General features: G+C 46.6%; 1 protein-coding gene across 5 annotated transcripts in view; it reads left to right on the plus strand.

The window, feature by feature from the left end:
- Positions 1 to 5,925, plus strand: part of LOC116359735 (uncharacterized) — a 35,884-nt gene extending 29,959 nt beyond the window's left edge. For 2 of the 5 annotated variants that reach the window (XM_031813130.1, XM_031813131.1), the window contains exons 8-9: positions 1,532 to 5,030; positions 5,139 to 5,301. In XM_031813130.1, coding sequence (XP_031668990.1) covers positions 1,532 to 1,699 — 168 coding nt within the window. In that variant the 3' untranslated portion in view covers positions 1,700 to 5,030; positions 5,139 to 5,301. Of the gene's footprint in view, positions 1 to 1,531; positions 5,031 to 5,138 lie in introns of those variants that run through there. The other 3 variants (XM_031813132.1, XM_031813133.1, XM_031813129.1) reach the window with 3 other exon arrangements.
- The last annotated feature ends 7,565 nt before the right edge of the window (positions 5,926 to 13,490 follow it).

Genomic DNA, 13,490 nt, shown 5'->3' on the forward strand with positions numbered 1-13,490 from the left:
ACATATAGGCTGATGGCTACGCTGTTCCCCCAGCCACATATAGGCTGATGGCTACGCTGTTCCCCCAACTACATATAGGCTGATGGCTACGCTGTTCCCCCAACTACATATAGGCTGATGGCTACGCTGTTCCCCCAACTACATATAGGCTGATGGCTACGCTGTTCCCCCAGCTACATATAGGCTGATGGCTACGCTGTTCCCCCAGCTACATATAGGCTGATGGCTACGCTGTTCCCCCAGCTACATATAGGCTGATGGCTACGCTGTTCCCCCAGCCACATATAGGCTGATGGCTACGCTGTTTCCCCAGCCACATATAGGCTGATGGCTACGCTGTTCCCCCAGCCACATATAGGCTGATGGCTACGCTGTTCCCCCAGCCACATATAGGCTGATGGCTACGCTGTTCCCCCAACTACATATAGGCTGATGGCTACGCTGTTCCCCCAACTACATATAGGCTGATGGCTACGCTGTTCCCCCAGCTACATATAGGCTGATGGCTACGCTGTTCCCCCAGCTACATATAGGCTGATGGCTACGCTGTTCCCCCAGCTACATATAGGCTGATGGCTACGCTGTTCCCCCAGCTACATATAGGCTGATGGCTACGCTGTTCCCCCAGCTACATATAGGCTGATGGCTACGCTGTTCCCCAGCTACATATAGGCTGATGGCAACGCTGTTCCCCCAGCCACATATAGGCTGATGGCTACACTGTTCCCCCAGCCACATATAGGCTGATGGCTACACTGTTCCCCCAGCTACATATAGGCTGATGGCTACACAGTTCCCCCAACTACATATAGGCTGATAGAGAAACGTAGCTTTTCTTCACTGACGAAAGAGGGAGTCCGTCACAATGGCTGCATGGCGTTCTATTATTCAACAGAATTAGGTTGCCTGGTTGGAAACCTGTCTCTTTGGAAGCTGTTCTCTCCCTGGCAGCTCCACCTGATCTACTGGGGTCAGAGGGAACGGACTGCAGTACAACAGGTCTTTGATTCAATCTGATAGCGGGATATAGGCCTTGGGTCATTTTCTGATTGAGCTGATATATGCAGCGTTTAGTGCGTGAATGATCTCCTCCACCAAGGCCTTTTGAAGCCATAATGTCAATCTACCATCTGAGTCCCGGACCAGTGATTTTGCTTCATCCTCCTTTTCTCTGCTTCCTGCCCCCCCCCCCCAGACAGGAAGCAACAGCTTGTCAATACAGCTAGAGGGCAGAGGTGTCTGTAGAGGTATAGACCCGAGGTCACAGTCCCCCACTGACCCCTGAGAGAGAAGTTACAAACGGTCAGAGACATGTCCAATCCAGACTGACCACCATAACTTTAAAACAAACATCACTTTTTGGGGGGGGGGGAGGGAGGAGGGAATGTTTTAGTTTGTGAAATTTGATGGGGAGCTTTACACGTGGAGGACCACTGTTTTTGTATGTAAATAAAAAAATACAACAAATAAGATTTCTCTCCTAAACGAACGGTGACTACTTATCTCACATCTCCTCTGTCCTCCCCTGTAGGTGACAGTGAAGATGTATAAACGTGGAGCTCCAGGCTGGCTGGGGAAGCCCCTGACGTCCACCAGCACCATCCCCCACAACACACAGGTCATCTTCCGGATCAACGGAGAGGAAACGGACGCCAGGATCCCCGCTAACACCATCCAAAGCATCACACTCAGCATATGACTCTTTTTACCCTTGGTTACGGCCCAAATGTCACCCTATATAGGACACTACTTTTAGTGTCACCCTATATAGTACACTACTTTTAGTGCGCTGGTATATGGACTAGGGTGCCACTTTGGGATCCATCACAGACAGTGGATCTGTATGAGAAACTAGCCTGTTCTCCACGGTCTGCAGGTTTTAGGTGTGTGTGTGTGTGCAGTTTTCTAAACTACCAGGTTAGGTATCTGTTGAATCAGACTCTATTTAAACTAGTTTTTTGGCCCTTAAGACCAGAAGGGCAAAGGGATTGTTGGTAACTGAAGGACCCTGTAGTCCGGCTTCAGGGACCTCCTCCTATACTAGTTATCTCACAACAATAACAATATATACCTGCTGTTTTTAATTATGTATATGAGTACCTTTTTATCACATGGATCACTTAGTTGTGGTCCACAGCCTCCTGCAGGCCACCAAACATCCCTTACCCACAGCCTCCTGCAGGCCACCAAACATCCCTCAACCACAGCCTCCTGCAGGCCACCAAACATCCCTTACCCACAGCCTCCTGCAGGCCACCAAACATCCCTTACCCACAGCCTCCTGCAGGCCACCAAACATCCCTTACCTGCAGGCCACCAAACATCCCTTACCCACAGCCTCCTGCAGGCCACCAAACATCCCTCCACCACAGCCTCCTGCAGGCCACCAAACATCCCTTATCCACAGCATCCTGCAGGCCACCAAACATCCCTCAACCACAGCTCCACTTGTCACCCTGTAGTCAAACCATTGTTATGCTGAAAATCTGTTTCATAATCAGCACTTAGCCTAATGTAAACTTCCCCTGTTCACAGACCGACTCGCCTTGTTCCATCCGCGGTGGCCTGTCATACTCAACGACAATATTATGTTAATGGAGATGGTTCAGAACAATTAGCCTGATTAAACTTACTCTTGTTTTGAATGATAATTCTAGTGTCTGGCCCCTGCCATGAACGTAGACGTTAACTAGCCGTTATGTCAGTTGGTTTGATTGTGTCACCCACTACATGGTTCAGCTGCGGAGTGTGTACCTGACGTACTAATTGTTACAGTTTAAAAACCGCTGTCCCTTTTAGTGTTAATGAGGGCTGGGGAAGGTACCTGTATTACTGACTGGCCCCTTAGTGTTAATGAGGGCTGGGGAAGGTGCCTGTATTACTGACTGGCCCCTTAGTGTTAATGAGGGCTGGGGAAGGTGCCTGTATTACTGACTGGCCCCTTGGTGTTAATGAGGGCTGGGGAGGGTACCTGTATTACTGACTGGCCCCTTAGTGTTAATGAGGGCTGGGGAAGGTACCTGTATTACTGACTGGCCCCTTGGTGTTAATGAGGGCTGGGGAAGGTACCTGTGTTACTGACTGGCCCCTTAGTGTTAATGAGGGCTGGGGAAGGTACCTGTATTACTGACTGGCCCCTTAGTGTTACCTGTATTACTGACTGGCCCCTTAGTGTTAATGAGGGCTGGGGAAGGTACCTGTATTACTGACTGGCCCCTTAGTGTTAATGAGGGCTGGGGAAGGTACCTGTGTTACTGACTGGCCCCTTAGTGTTAATGGGGGTTGGGGAAGGTACCTGTATTACTGACTGGCCCCTTAGTGTTACCTGTATTACTGACTGGCCCCTTAGTGTTAATGAGGGCTGGGGAAGGTACCTGTATTACTGACTGGCCCCTTAGTGTTAATGAGGGCTGACGTTTTTTTTGGGGGGGGGGGGCTAATATGCTCTTCTCTCAAGAGGATCTTCAAGAGCTCACGTGTTCAGACCCAAACCTGTGTTCAAATACTATTTTTTTAAATAATTTTCAGCACTTTAGCTGTGCTTGATTTGAGCTTGCCTGTTTCAATAGAAAAGTCCCACAAGTACAAACCTGGCACCCCAGGCAGGCTTAAGCAAACGCTTGAAGTATTTGAAAGATTTTCAAATACTATTTGAACCCAGTTCTGGCTCAACCAGGCTTGCCCAGTACCATTTTAATTCCTAGCTTTTAGTGGCACGACCTGTCACTCCACTGCTTTGCTAACAGCTAGCAATTGTATTTACTGTGTCTGGTGTTGGGCCTAAATAATGTTATTTCTACCAGGATATCAGTGCCTTGAGCTAATTCAGGAGGGAAATCTCTGTGGCATCTCGCTGACTAGCATCTCTCTCTACCTGAAACGACACCATACTCCACTCCAGCTCCTCACTTTCCCAAAGGTCTGTTTTTCTACATGTGCCTGGGGGTTAGGATGTTTGTTGGGTGTGGGAGCACTGAGCAGCACTACCCCCATATATATATAATACCTACTCTCTATTCTCAGTGAAACCGTGGTTGCCTTGGGGGAGCCATTTTTCCAAGACGTTTTTCATGGTTTGTGTGTTGTTTTATACCTATCGGGTGTGCATTCAGAATGGATGTGTTTTAATATGTAACTATACCTACGGCGTACTTTCTGAATGTGTCGTTGGGCTTTGATATATGTTCTCCTACTCGGCCGACTCAATGGCGCGTTCTCAGGAAAATGTATCTTTTTGAGACCCTATCCTCCAACTAGTTTTACAAAGACAGTAGACCTGCTGTGGGACTCTAAAAGGAGATCTACAGTAGACCTGCTGTGGGACTCTAAAAGGAGATCTACAGTAGGTTTGCTGTGGGACTCTAAAAGGAGATCTACAGTAGGTTTGCTGTGGGACTCTAAAAGGAGATCTACAGTAGGTTTGCTGTGGGACTCTAAAAGGAGATCTACAGTAGACCTGCTGTGGGACTCTAAAAGGAGATCTACAGTAGACCTGCTGTGGGACTCTAAAAGGAGATCTACTGTAGACCTGCTGTGGGACTCTAAAAGGAGATCTACAGTAGACCTGCTGTGGGACTCTAAAAGGAGATCTACAGTAGACCTGCTGTGGGACTCTAAAAGGAGATCTACAGTAGACCTGCTGTGGGACTCTAAAAGGAGATCTACAGTAGGTTTGCTGTGGGACTCTAAAAGGAGATCTACTGTAGGTTTGCTGTGGGACTCTAAAAGGAGATCTACAGTAGGTTTGCTGTGGGACTCTAAAAGGAGATCTACAGTAGGTTTGCTGTGGGACTCTAAAAGGAGATCTACAGTAGACCTGCTGTGGGACTCTAAAAGGAGATCTACTGTAGACCTGCTGTGGGACTCTAAAAGGAGATCTACTGTAGACCTGCTGTGGGACTCTAAAAGGAGATCTACAGTAGACCTGCTGTGGGACTCTAAAAGGAGATCTACAGTAGACCTGCTGTGGGACTCTAAAAGGAGATCTACAGTAGACCTGCTGTGGGACTCTAAAAGGAGATCTACAGTAGGTTTGCTGTGGGACTCTAAAAGGAGATCTACAGTAGGTTTGCTGTGGGACTCTAAAAGGAGATCTACAGTAGGTTTGCTGTGGGACTCTAAAAGGAGATCTACAGTAGACCTGCTGTGGGACTCTAAAAGGAGATCTACAGTAGACCTGCTGTGGGACTCTAAAAGGAGATCTACAGTAGACCTGCTGTGGGACTCTAAAAGGAGATCTACAGTAGACCTGCTGTGGGACTCTAAAAGGAGATCTACAGTAGACCTGCTGTGGGACTCTAAGGAGATCTACTGTAGACCTGCTGTGGGACTCTAAAAGGAGATCTACTGTAGACCTGCTGTGGGACTCTAAAAGGAGATCTACTGTAGACCTGCTGTGGGACTCTAAAAGGAGATCTACAGTAGACCTGCTGTGGGACTCTAAAAGGAGATCTACAGTAGACCTGCTGTGGGACTCTAAAAGGAGATCTACAGTAGACCTGCTGTGGGACTCTAAAAGGAGATCTACAGTAGACCTGCTGTGGGACTCTAAAAGGAGATCTACAGTAGACCTGCTGTGGGACTCTAAAAGGAGATCTACAGTAGACCTGCTGTGGGACTCTAAAAGGAGATCTACAGTAGACCTGCTGTGGGACTCTAAAAGGAGATCTACAGTAGACCTGCTGTGGGACTCTAAAAGGAGATCTACAGTAGGTTTGCAGATTATACTGAACATTTTTAAAAACAGTCTTGACAATACTACAAGCACCTATACCATTTTGTATTCAAAGGCATAATTAAGCCACACACTGCATGCTTATTTTACCATTTATATATTATTTTTTTATAGAAATCTTTTGTGATTTTATTAAATGATCTATTAAAATGTTTGTACTATGAATTTTTAAAAATAAAATGGTGTGAGAAATGTAATCTTGGTAGTGTATCCTGAAGTCTCTCTCTCAGTACATGCACATCTCTGCACTCTGTCCCTGTCTAACCCTAATGCACATCTCTGCACTCATCACTACACTGAGCAAACATATCAAATGCAACATGTGAAGTGTTGGTTCCGTGTTTCAGCAACATGTGAAGTGTTGGTTCCGTGTTTCAGCAACATGTGAAGTGTTGGTTCCGTGTTTCAGCAACATGTGAAGTGTTGGTCCCGTGTTTCAGCAACATGTGAAGTGTTGGTCCCGTGTTTCAGCAACATGTGAAGTGTTGGTCCCGCGTTTCAGCAACATGTGAAGTGTTGGTCCCGTGTTTCAGCAACATGTGAAGTGTTGGTCCTGTGTTTCAGCAACATGTGAAGTGTTGGTCCCGTGTTTCAGCAACATGTGAAGTGTTGGTCCCGTGTTTCAGCAACATGTGAAGTGTTGGTCCCGTGTTTCAGCAACATGTGAAGTGTTGGTCCCGTGTTTCAGCAACATGTGAAGTGTTGGTTCCGTGTTTCAGCAACATGTGAAGTGTTGGTCCCGTGTTTCAGCAACATGTGAAGTGTTGGTTCCGTGTTTCAGCAACATGTGAAGTGTTGGTCCCGTGTTTCAGCAACATGTGAAGTGTTGGTCCCGTGTTTCAGCAACATGTGAAGTGTTGGTCCCGTGTTTCAGCAACATGTGAAGTGTTGGTCCCGTGTTTCAGCAACATGTGAAGTGTTGGTCCCGTGTTTCAGCAACATGTGAAGTGTTGGTCCCGTGTTTCAGCAACATGTGAAGTGTTGGTCCCGTGTTTCAGCAACATGTGAAGTGTTGGTCCCGTGTTTCAGCAACATGTGAAGTGTTGGTCCCGTGTTTCAGCAACATGTGAAGTGTTGGTCCCGTGTTTCAGCAACATGTGAAGTGTTGGTCCCGTGTTTCAGCAACATGTGAAGTGTTGGTCCCGTGTTTCAGCAACATGTGAAGTGTTGGTCCCGTGTTTCAGCAACATGTGAAGTGTTGGTCCCGTGTTTCAGCAACATGTGAAGTGTTGGTTCCCGTGTTTCAGCAACATGTGAAGTGTTGGTCCCGTGTTTCAGCAACATGTGAAGTGTTGGTTCCGTGTTTCAGCAACATGTGAAGTGTTGGTCCCGTGTTTCAGCAACATGTGAAGTGTTGGTCCCGTGTTTCAGCAACATGTGAAGTGTTGGTCCCGTGTTTCAGCAACATGTGAAGTGTTGGTCCCGTGTTTCAGCAACATGTGAAGTGTTGGTCCCGTGTTTCAGCAACATGTGAAGTGTTGGTCCCGTGTTTCAGCAACATGTGAAGTGTTGGTCCCGTGTTTCAGCAACATGTGAAGTGTTGGTCCCGTGTTTCAGCAACATGTGAAGTGTTGGTCCCGTGTTTCAGCAACATGTGAAGTGTTGGTCCCGTGTTTCAGCAACATGTGAAGTGTTGGTCCCGTGTTTCAGCAACATGTGAAGTGTTGGTCCCGTGTTTCAGCAACATGTGAAGTGTTGGTCCCGTGTTTCAGCAACATGTGAAGTGTTGGTCCCGTGTTTCAGCAACATGTGAAGTGTTGGTCCCGTGTTTCAGCAACATGTGAAGTGTTGGTCCCGTGTTTCAGCAACATGTGAAGTGTTGGTTCCGTGTTTCAGCAACATGTGAAGTGTTGGTTCCGTGTTTCAGCAACATGTGAAGTGTTGGTTCCGTGTTTCAGCAACATGTGAAGTGTTGGTTCCGTGTTTCAGCAACATGTGAAGTGTTGGTTCCGTGTTTCAGCAACATGTGAAGTGTTGGTTCCGTGTTTCAGCAACATGTGAAGTGTTGGTTCCGTGTTTCAGCAACATGTGAAGTGTTGGTCCCGTGTTTCAGCAACATGTGAAGTGTTGGTCCCGTGTTTCAGCAACATGTGAAGTGTTGGTCCCGTGTTTCAGCAACATGTGAAGTGTTGGTCCCGTGTTTCAGCAACATGTGAAGTGTTGGTCCCGTGTTTCAGCAACATGTGAAGTGTTGGTCCCGTGTTTCAGCAACATGTGAAGTGTTGGTCCCGTGTTTCAGCAACATGTGAAGTGTTGGTCCCGTGTTTCAGCAACATGTGAAGTGTTGGTCCCGTGTTTCAGCAACATGTGAAGTGTTGGTTCCGTGTTTCAGCAACATGTGAAGTGTTGGTTCCGTGTTTCAGCAACATGTGAAGTGTTGGTTCCGTGTTTCAGCAACATGTGAAGTGTTGGTTCCGTGTTTCAGCAACATGTGAAGTGTTGGTTCCGTGTTTCAGCAACATGTGAAGTGTTGGTTCCGTGTTTCAGCAACATGTGAAGTGTTGGTTCCATGTTTCATGCGCTGAAATAAAAAAGATCGCAGAACTTTGTGGACAGGTGTGGCGTATCAAGAAGCTGATTAAACAGCAGGATCATTACACAGGTGCACCTTGTGCTGGGGACAATAAAAGGCCACTCTAAAATGTGCAGTTATGTCACAACACAACGCCACAGACCCAAGGTGAGGGAGCGTTGCAACTGGCATGCTGACTGCAGGAATGTCCAGAGTTGTTGCCAGAGAATTGAATGTTAATTTCTCTACTACATGCTGCCTCCAATGTCATTTTAGAGAATTTGACCTCACAACCACAGATCACGTCAGCCCAGGACCTCCACCAGCCCGGGGACCTCCACCAGCCCAGGACGTCCACATCCGGCATCTTCACCTGCGAGATCGTCTGAGACCAGCTACCCGGACAACTGGTGAAACTGTGGGTTCGCAGAACCGAAGAATTTCTGCACAAACTGTCAGAAACCATCTCAGAGAAGCTTGTGTGATGCTAGTCTTCCCTCACCAGGGTCTTGAACTGACTGCAGTCTGGCGCCGTAACCAACGTTTTTGTGGGTAAATGCTGGAGAAGTGTGCTCTTCATGGATGAATCCCGTTTTCAGCTGTGCCGGGCAGATGGCAGTCGTGTGGGCGAGCGGTTTGCTGATGTCAACGTTGTGAACACAGTGCCCCATGGTGGCAGTGGGGTTATGATGTGGGCAGGCATAAACTACAGACAACGAACACAATTGCATTTTATTGATGGCAATTTGAATGCACAGGGATACTGTGGCGAGATCCTGAGGCCCATCACTACTTTCTATGACTTCGTCGATCGCTACTTTCTATGACATCGTCGATCGCTACTTTCTATGACATCGTCGATCGCTACTTTCTATGACATCGTCGATCGCTACTTTGCCACACGGTTTCATCAAAGTATTTTGGGGGAGATAGTGGATATTTATCCATCAGCAGCAGTCCTTTATTCCCTAGCCTTCAACAGCCTGATGTCTGAACCATGGTGGATCCTAGCCTTCAACAGCCTGATGTCTGAACCATGGTGGATCCTAGCCTTCAACAGCCTGATGTCTGAACCATGGTGGATCCTAGCCTTCAACAGCCTGATGTCTGAACCATGGTGGATCCTAGCCTTCAACAGCCTGATGTCAGAACCATGGTGGATCCTAGCCTTCAACAGCCTGATGTCTGAACCATGGTGGATCCTAGCCTTCAACAGCCTGATGTCTGAACCATGGTGGATCCTAGCCTTCAACAACCTGTGATGTCTGAACCATGGTGGATCCTAGCCTTCAACAACCTGTATGATGTCTGAACCATGGTGGATCCTAGCCTTCAACAACCTGTATGATGTCTGAACCATGGTGGATCCTAGCCTTCAACAGCCTGAGTGATGTCTGAACCATGGTGGATCCTAGCCTTCAACAGCCTGAGTGATGTCTGAACCATGGTGGATCCTAGCCTTCAACAGCCTGAGTGATGTCTGAACCATGGTGGATCCTAGCCTTCAACAACCTGATGTCTGAACCATGGTGGATCCTAGCCTTCAACAGCCTGTATGATGTCTGAACCATGGTGGATCCTAGCCTTCAACAGCCTGTATGATGTCTGAACCATGGTGGATCCTAGCCTTCAACAGCCTGTATGATGTCTGAACCATGGTGGATCCTAGCCTTCAACAGCCTGTATGATGTCTGAACCATGGTGGATCCTAGCCTTCAACAGCCTGCGTGATGTCTGAACCATGGCGGATGGGCAGGGATTAGGATCGGATGAATGGAAGGCTGGCCACAGGTAGACAATGGGGGCTCTGTCGGGCACTAGTAGTGTGGTAGCCCGTTGGGAGGAGACGTTCCACAGACACAGTTGGGAGGGGAAAGGGGATGTGGTGCAGAACTCTAGGTGGAGACCAGAACACAGAACACGGTGCAACCTACAAGGTAACAAGGTAACCTGATCCAGGCTGGAATTCCATAGGAACGACAGCAGATCAATGAGGGTTCTGTTTAAAGGGGAAATCACACAGGATATTGAGCTGAGTGCAGTGAACCCATCAAATTATACATGCGTCCTGTTGTGACTGTCTCTTTGTAATGGATGTTTAAATGAGCTGAAGATTTAACCGGATTTACAACTATACCTATCCCTGTTTCATTGTATTTATTTAACCAGGATAGTGGACTCAGTAACTATGTATTTAACCAGGATAGTCGACTCAGTAACTATGTATGTATTTAACCGGGATAGTCGACTCAGTAACTATGTATGTATTTAACCGGGATAGTCGACTCAGTAACTATGTATTTAACCGGGATAGTCGACTCAGTAACTATGTATGTATTTAACCGGGATAGTCGACTCAGTAACTATGTATGTATTTAACCAGGATAGTCGACTCAGTAACTATGTATGTATTTAACCAGGATAGTCGACTCAGTAACTATGTATGTATTTAACCAGGATAGTCGACTCAGTAACTATGTATGTATTTAACCAGGATAGTCGACTCAGTAACTATGTATGTATTTAACCAGGATAGTCGACTCAGTAACTATTTATTTAACCAGGATAGTCGACTCAGTAACTATGTATTTAACCAGGATAGTCGACTCAGTAACTATGTATGTATTTAACGAGTAATCGGCCACTCAACCAGCTGTATAAGGCCACTCAACCAGCTGTATAAGGCCACTCAACCAGCTGTGTAAGGCCACTCAACCAGCTGTGTAAGGCCACTCAACCAGCTGTGTAAGGCCACTCAACCAGCTGTGTAAGGCCACTCAACCAGCTGTGTAAGGCCACTCAACCAGCTGTGTAAGGCCACTCAACCAGCTGTGTAAGGCCACTCAACCAGCTGTGTAAGGCCACTCAACCAGCTGTGTAAGGCCACTCAACCAGCTGTGTAAGGCCACTCAACCAGCTGTATAAGGCCACTCAACCAGCTGTATGAGGCCATAAGCAAACAGGAAAATGCTCAGCCAGAAGTGGCGTTAATGCAGGCAACCTTAAATCCATTTGACCTAATTTCTACCAGCTGGTCACATGTGCAACCAGAGCAAGAAAACTCTAGACCACCTTTACTCCACACACAGAGATGCGTACCAAGCTGACCATAATTCTATCCTCCTGATTCCTGCTTACAAGCAAAAAATATAGCAGGAGGTACCAGTGACTCGCTCAATACGGAAGTAGTCAGATGATGCGGATTCAGGACTGTTTTGATAGCACAGACTGGAATATGTTCCGGGATTCATCCAATGGCATTGAGGAGTCATCGGCTTTATCAATAAATGCATCGACGACGTCGTCCCCACAGTGACCATACGTACATATCCCAACCAGAAGCCATGGATTACAGGCAACATCCGCATCAAGCTAAAGGCTGGAGCTGCCGCTTTCAAGGAGCGGGACACTAATCTGGACGCTTATAAGAAATCCTGCTATGCCATCAGACAAACCATCAAACAAGCAAAGCGTCAATACAGGATTAAGATTGAATCCTACTACACCGGCTCTGACGCTCGTCGGATGTGGCAGGGCTTGAAAACTATGTCGGACTACAAAGGGAAACCCAGACGGATTACCAGAGCTACCGAGTGACGCGAGCCTACCAGATGAACTAAATGCCTTTTATGCTTGCTTCAAGGCAAGCAACACTGAAGCATGCACGAGAGCACCAGCTGTTCTGGACGACTGTGTGATAACGCTCTCGGTAGCCGATGTGAATGCGAACACAGAAACATTGCCTTTAAAAGGTGCATAGCCGAAAAGAGGCAATGAGATTGAATCTAGCCCTTAGTTTGGACAAGATGATTCGGTAATGCTGAGTTTTACTGCTGTCTGAATTCAATTGTTACAAAAGTAATCTAGACAGGAAGAGTGGTTTGACCTTTGACCCCATCCAGCTCAGCCAGCTCCTGTAGATGTACCGCTGTAGTTATGACAGGATAACACCAGAGAGAGGTCAACACACTCTTTTAACTAGAATATTTTCTGAGCAGCAGGCCTGTTTGGCCCGGTAAGGGCCCTAGACAGTGAATTGTGTTGTTTCTGAGAGTCTAACCTCACAGTGAACCTTCTGTTTACTCTAACTGGTGAAGCAGTCAGAGCTTCAGGAAGAGCCTCGGGAAGGACTTCTACTGTGATTACTGAGCATGTGTACACACACACACACACACACCATTACGGGGCACTGAAGTTTCTGGTATTTCTGGTATTTGACACTACTGGAAAGTGTGGAAATAGCTGTGACTCATTAGGACTGTAGTGAAATAGCTGTGACTCATTAGGACTGTAGTGAAATAGCTGTGACTCATTAGGACTGTAGGGAAATAGCTGTGACTCATTAGGACTGTAGGGAAATAGCTGTGACTCATTAGGACAGTAGTGAAATAGCTGTGACTCATTAGGACAGTAGTGAAATAGCTGTGACTCATTAGGACTGTAGTGAAATAGCTGTGACTCATTAGGACTGTAGTGAAATAGCTGTGACTCATTAGGACTGTAGTGAAATAGCTGTGACTCATTAGGACTGTAGTGATATAGCTGTGACTCACTAGGACTGTAGTGATATAGCTGTGACTCACTAGGACTGTAGTGAAATAGCTGTGACTCATTAGGACTGTAGTGAAATAGCTGTGACTCACTAGGACTGTAGTGAAATAGCTGTGACTCATTAGGACTGTAGTGAAATAGCTGTGACTCATTAGGACTGTAGTGAAATAGCTGTGACTCATTAGGACTGTAGTGAAATAGCTGTGACTCATTAGGACTGTAGTGAAATAGCTGTGACTCATTAGGACTGTAGTGAAATAGCTGTGACTCATTAGGACTGTAGTGAAATAGCTGTGACTCATTAGGACTGTAGTGAAATAGCTGTGACTCATTAGGACTGTAGTGAAATAGCTGTGACTCATTAGGACAGTAGTGAAATAGCTGTGACTCATTAGGACTGTAGGGTTTGTCGGATGCCAGGGGAACACTACTTGCCCCAATGCAATATTTTACAATCCAGATGTACACAGCTCTTAGACACTTACCTAGAAAGACACAGCTGTAATTGCTGCCAAAGGTGATTCTAACATGTATTGAGTCAGGGGTGTGAATACTAATATAAATTAGATATTTCTGTATTTCATTTTCAATAAATGCTCTAAAAACATGTTTTTACTTTTCCATTATGAGGTATAGTGTGTAGATGGGTGAGAGGGAAAAACATATTTAATCCATTTTGAATTCAGGCTGTAA

Source organism: Oncorhynchus kisutch, unplaced genomic scaffold (genome assembly GCF_002021735.2).
Source record: "Oncorhynchus kisutch isolate 150728-3 unplaced genomic scaffold, Okis_V2 Okis04b-Okis11a_hom, whole genome shotgun sequence".
NCBI lineage: Eukaryota > Metazoa > Chordata > Actinopteri > Salmoniformes > Salmonidae > Oncorhynchus > Oncorhynchus kisutch.